Source organism: Pseudorca crassidens, chromosome 2, assembly GCF_039906515.1.
Source record: "Pseudorca crassidens isolate mPseCra1 chromosome 2, mPseCra1.hap1, whole genome shotgun sequence".
Taxonomy (NCBI): domain Eukaryota; kingdom Metazoa; phylum Chordata; class Mammalia; order Artiodactyla; family Delphinidae; genus Pseudorca; species Pseudorca crassidens.
The window spans coordinates 87935249-87941430 of NC_090297.1; the positions used below are offsets into that span (position 1 = coordinate 87935249).

Below are 6182 nucleotides of genomic sequence, written 5' to 3' on the forward strand. Positions count from 1 at the left end.
AATAAATACCAACCTTTCTGTGAACTGGATTAGAAACTGATTGTAGTTCAATGCTCAGTCTAATACTCACTCTCCTGTATGAAAAGATATGCCCAACTATCAGAAACATTCACATGAAATGAATTATTACCACCATTTGTATAGCTAACATTTTCCATCTTAAGCCACAAGATCCTCCACAGGTTGTCCCTAAATTATGAACAGATGTTTGGAAAGCACCCTGGATTTGAAGTTTAAGTTCCTATTTTTCTACAAGTAAGCAATGAGGTTTTTAACCTGAGGATAAATTTTTCTCTCCTGTAAAAAGAGGTTGTCGTGAGGATTACATGAGATAAATGATGTGGAATGCCTACTGTTAGCCTGGTATACAACCTTACTGGCCTGATTCTCAAATAACATCTACTGAAAGACAAACCATCAGTTTTATAACAATTTTTCACATTAAAAAATACCACCTGAAATGACCAAATTGATTTATGAGAGATTTCATTTGAAAATTTTAAAGTGTGAATAATATTAAAATACTTTAATGTTTACAACAAAGGAAATAAGAAAACATGTTCACTTCCCTTATGCATACACAAAAAAATTTTTTTTCAGATTCACAAACTACATCTGATCAATAGACTCTCTATGCAATATATCCACAGAAGTATGGTCAACAAGTTTATTATCTATCTAATCCCAGAGTAAATCTAAACCCTAAAGGGAAAAAACCATAGTGTTACACATTCTATACTGCATCTTAGAAAACCCAGTATTGAACAGAGGCATATAAATAAAGGTGCTCATAAACATTAATTAAACTGAGCAAAAATGTTTAAATAATTCAGGAAACAAAGGAGAAATGGTGAAAAACATCTCTGCATAAGTGCTTCTCAAATTATTCTGCTAGAATTAAATAACAATGGTCTTTCCCTAATGTGAAGGGAAAATAAACTAACAAATTGAATTTGTTCAGTTTTAAGTTATTCTTTTAAAGATGTTTTAAACTTTTTCCACATTCTACTACTTCTACAGAAGTACAGACAGAGTAACCGAGTGTTGATGGAAAAACTTGGTAATAGTTGACTAAAGCTAGATTCAATTGTTTAGTTTTTTTTATGCTCTGACTTGTAATTTATATTGGTTAAATACATGTCATTTTAGTTAAATTTCTTATTAAACATATGACTGGATATTAAATCTTAGTTCACATGACGAGGTTACCATAACTTGTATATTATCTAAAAAGGAACAAGGAGCACTGGTAAACACCACAAAGGTAGGAAGAATTACCTTTAAAACAAGAGAATGTTTTGTTTCTGTCTCTCTAGTATCCAAAGCAATGTATGTGAAACAGATTAAACTCCTACTCCAATTCCACTTAAATTAAGTGTTCTTGTGGGGCAGGAAGAAACCTTTCAATTCCCTAACTTATAAAAAAAGTGGAAAAAAAGTGAACTGAGTTAGGTTTGTGAGGGCCTTTTCAGCTCTACAATGTCATTATGTTTCGTTTTCATCTTTTGAAGTTTTTTTTTTTTTTTTTTTTTTTTGCGGTACGCAGGCCTCTCACTGTTGTGGCCTCTCCCGTTGCAGAGCACAGGCTCCGGACGCACAGGCTCAGCGGCCATGACTCACGGGCCTAGCTGCTCCGCGGCATGTGGGATCCTCGCATGTGGGATCCTCCCGGACCGGGGCACGAACCCGTGTCCCCTGCATAGGCAGGCAGACTCTCAACCACTGCGCCACCAGGGAAGCCCCTTTTTAAGTTTTTTTCTAGTACATACTGCCATAGTGATATGACACTGTGGTTGATAACTTTACACTTTTAAAAGTGTGTCACACTTGATAAATTTGTAAAAACATTCAAGAAGCATCCATTAAATAAAGTATTCTCTACATAATACTGGAAGTTTTATTACTATGATAAATTTCCAATCATATTAATGATTTTGTTGCATATATTCCAAAAGCCTATATGCATTAGATGCTGGGGGGAAAAAGAGGAGGAGAAGCCCATAGATTAAAACTATTCCCCACGTTTACTTCAAAAACCTCCAGAGAAATATCTTGTAGAAAAAGCATGAGCTTTCAGAGGATCTGAAATCACAAATCTTACTTCCTCCACTGTAATGGTTAATGTCATAGGAACAATATAAAACGAAGTTTAAAAAACAATTTTAAAAATGCTATTTTTCAAAATAAATGTCACATTCTGAACAATGCATAAATCTGCATAACATTCTGTCAGTTAGATTCAGCAGAACTGGATTCTAGCCCACCTCTGCCACATAGTAGCTGTGACCTTAAACTCTCAATTCAAACAAAAGCTACTCTAAGCCAGGTACTATGCTGGGTGCTAGGGATACAAACAGAAATAAACATGGTTCATGTTCTCAAATTGAGATCAGATTAAATGACTTTACCCTAAGGTTTGCTTCTGATTGTATTTTAAAGCTTCAAGAGAGAGGAGGGAATGGTTACTAGCACTTACCAATTCATTCACTACTGAGTGCCTGCTAGACACTTTGCTTATATCGTCTTATTTAACAACAATAATGCCAAGTAAATATTATCTCTGCCTTACAAAGGAAGAAGCTGAGATGCACAGAATTACAAATTTCGTTAAGGTCACACTGCAGAGCCCAAATTAGAACTCAGACTTTTCACCTACACCATGCTAATAAATGATTAAGGACAATTAATATCAACTTAGGCAACTTTGAAAAGGTCCCTATAGCAAAAGAATTTTAAGACAGACCTAGAAAGTTATGAAAGAAAAAGCATTTGAGGTATCAGGAAAAAACGGAGTAAAGGTATGATATTGAGAGAATACAGGGTACACTTGGGATAACAAGTAGTCCTGTGTGACTACTATATTGGATAGAGGAGCTTAGGGAAAAAAAAAATGAAAAAGCAGGTTGGTGTCAAACCATGGGCTTCAAAATTTTGCATCACTTTCCTCCAGACAGAGTTCTCTGAGCACTACCACGTCCTCAACTGAAGTCCCTTTTTCTCTATGACTTTAATTCATTTACATTACTTCATGCATTAATCATACTTTAATAATAGCTTATGTTTACTGAATGCTCATTAAGTTCCAGGCGCTGTTCTAAACACTTTATATGTATTAACTTATTTAATGCATGCTCATAATAATCCCACAGGTAGGTACTTTTATTTTTATCAATTTAAAGATGAGGCACAGAGAAGTAAGAAAAATTGTACAAAAGCAAGCAGTAAGTGGTAGAACTGGAATTTAAACCCAGACAGGGACTTCCCTGGTGGTCCAGTGGTTAAGAATCTGCCTTCCAATGCAGGGGACATGGGTTAGATCCCTGGTCAGGGAACTAAGATCCCACATACTGCGGGGCAACGGAGACCACACGCCACAACTAGAGAGTCCGCATGCTGCAACTATAGAGCCCATGAGCCACAACTAGACAGCCCGTGTGCCGCAACCAAGACCCAACGTAGCCAAAAAATAAATTAAAAAAAAAAATAAATAAACCCAGACAATGTGGCTCCATAACCTGAACTATTTTTTTAATGTACAAAACAGAGGGATTATATATCCTTTTTTTAATTGAACTATAGTTAATTTACAATGTTGTGTTAATTTCTGCTGTACAGCAAAGTGATTCAGTGATAAATATATATATTTTTTCATATTCTTTTCCATTATGGTTTATCATCGGATATTGAATATGGTTCCCTGTGCTATACAGTAAGACCTTGTTGTTTATCAGAGCCTGAACTCTTAACCAGTGCTGTGCTGCCTCTCAAAGGAAGATATTTTTGTTTCCCCTGTTAAAGTGTGAGTTCCTTGAGGGCTAGAATGAAAATTGTTTTTTTGCTCTTGCTGCCGTTGGAGGAAGGTGGTGAGGAGGAAGGGAGCTTCTCAGCACCTAGGACAGTGCCTGGTACGCAGTAGGCATTCATAAATATTTGTTGAGCTGAACTGGCCTTGACTACTTTTAACTAAAGAGTCTGGACTGTTTTTCCTATAAGTCAAGGGTCAGCAAACTTTAGTTGTAAAAGGCCATATAGTAAATATTTTAGGCTTTGCAGGCTATAAGGTCTGTCACATTTATTCATTTCTGCCCTTATACCACAAAAGCAGCAACAGACAATTCTTAAACAAATGAGAATAGCTAAATTTAATAAAACTTTATTTACAAAAAACGGTAGTGGGCTATCTGGCCCACGGGCTCTAGTTTTCTGACTCCTGCTATAGGTGATACGAATATACGAAAAGTTTCTAGACAGAAAGTCTAAAAATGCTGAAACTGTGTTTTAAGAAGATAACTGTGATGACAATGTAGTGAGATGGAGAAGAGCTAGGAGTTTCAACATTGGGATCAGGAATTACGCCCTCCCTTTCTTTTATCTTTCTGTAATCATTCTAGAACACAGATGTCCACAAATATAAGGCATATATGTAATATTTAATTTTCTAGAAGCCACATTAAAAAATTAAAAGAAACAAATAAATTAATATTTAATTAACCCTATATATCATTTTTGTCACCTTAACACATAATCAATATAAAAACTGAAATATTTTACATTCCTTTTTTCTCCTAGTAAGTCTTCAAAGTACAACATGCAACTTACTCTTATGCACATCAGTTCAGCTTAGCTCCATTTCAAATGTCCAACAATCACAGTGGCTCCCATACTGGGCAGCACAAAAGAATGATCAACTAACCTATAGATCTGCATTTACAGCTGCTGGTCTTGGTATCATCTCCTTGCCTGGCCTGCCAATTGATTCTGAATCGAATTCTGCACTATATACTACTTTCACATTACTGGCAGCTCAATATAGCAATGTCTTCGTTTTTTATGTCACATTTCCACACCATTTAGCCTTCACACACATTTTCACACCTGATCCTCCTAACAACCAACCATGTAGGTAGGCCTGCTATATCAGCTTTACAAAGGAGGAAACTTACAGTTCAGAGAAGTTAAGAGACAGCTGACACTCAGTGGTGGAACTGAGACAAAATTGAAATCTCCTGACTTCCAGCCAGATCTCTCTATTTAAGCCTCAACAGCACGACCTCTTTAGTCAGTTGTAATTTCGCATTTACCTGTGAGACTGGCCTTTACTTCCTCCCCCACTGGACTGTTAACTCCACGAACACAAGGACTTTTTCCTGACCATTGTATCCCCAGGGCCCAGCAAGGCGTTTTGCAAGTATGCAGTATTTGTTGAATGAAAAAATGAATGGATGAAATTGTAGTTTTCCCCAACTGTCTTTAGTCTATTAAACGTAATCTATTTTTAGTAACTAATGTGAAAAAAAGGCAATATACCATAAAGTTGATTTTTTTTAAGTCGAAGCTTAAATTTATTTCCAATATAATTCAAAGAAGAAAGAAAAAAAAAAAAAAAGGCTGGGAGCCAAGGCCTGAGTTCTAGTGCCCGCCCTGCTGTAAACTCGTAAGCCCTCGAGTAAATGAAGTTCTCTGGGCCAGAGTTCTTACCTGTCAAAAAGAGAGAAAGGGGCTATACTGTCCACGATAATGTTCAGCGATAAGATCTTTTTTTTTTTAACGTGATGCAGGTCAGCGTCCCATTTCTCACACCCTTCCCTCCTCAGCAACGGCGGACTTGGTGAGAGGTAGCCACTAGGTCCCAGCTAGGTCTCCCTCCACGTCCCGGGGACTCCTGCCGGACACCCAGCCGCACGCCGGGGCCCACTGGCTGGAGCCGCCATCTTTCCCCCTTGGCCCGACCCCAACCGCCATCCGCGGGCACGGGGTAACGCTGACCTCACCTCTCCTCGCAGTCTTTGCATTTCACTTGCAACGGGACGAGGTGCTGGAAGAGAACCTGGCTCATGCTGAACCGCTTCCCCGGCAGGTGTGCGGGAAACTCCAAGTGCGGCCCGCAGCACTAGCCTAAAAGACGTCCGGGTCCTGTTAAAGTTTGAGTTTGGCGCTCGGTTTCCGCGGAGGAGGCGGGGAAAAAATAAAACAGAGGGGCTAGGCGGGAAGTTTGGACCTCGCCAGCCACCATCAGCTTCTTCCGGTTATTTTCGGCGGATGGGGCGGTAGTTCCGGGCATTATCCTGCGTGGCTGGACCCGAGGCAGACATATTTGTTAAGGGAAGGAGACCCGAGAGAACCTGACAACTTTTCCTGTCTTCACCCGATCAATGCTTGCCACCCAAAGTGAGACCTGAATT

At 38.6% G+C, this 6182-nt stretch overlaps 1 protein-coding gene across 4 annotated transcripts in view; it reads right to left on the reverse strand.

Moving 5' to 3' along the window:
- Window positions 1-5915, reverse strand: part of SASS6 (SAS-6 centriolar assembly protein) — a 56804-nt gene extending 50889 nt beyond the window's left edge. For all 4 annotated transcript variants that reach the window (XM_067727021.1, XM_067727020.1, XM_067727019.1 and 1 more), the window contains exons 1-2: window positions 5772-5915; window positions 14-74 (exon numbers count right to left, since the gene is read on the reverse strand). In XM_067727021.1, coding sequence (XP_067583122.1) covers window positions 14-74; window positions 5772-5836 — 126 coding nt within the window. In that variant the 5' untranslated portion in view covers window positions 5837-5915. The remainder of the gene's footprint in view (window positions 1-13; window positions 75-5771) is intronic.
- Window positions 5916-6182: the final 267 nt, after the last annotated feature.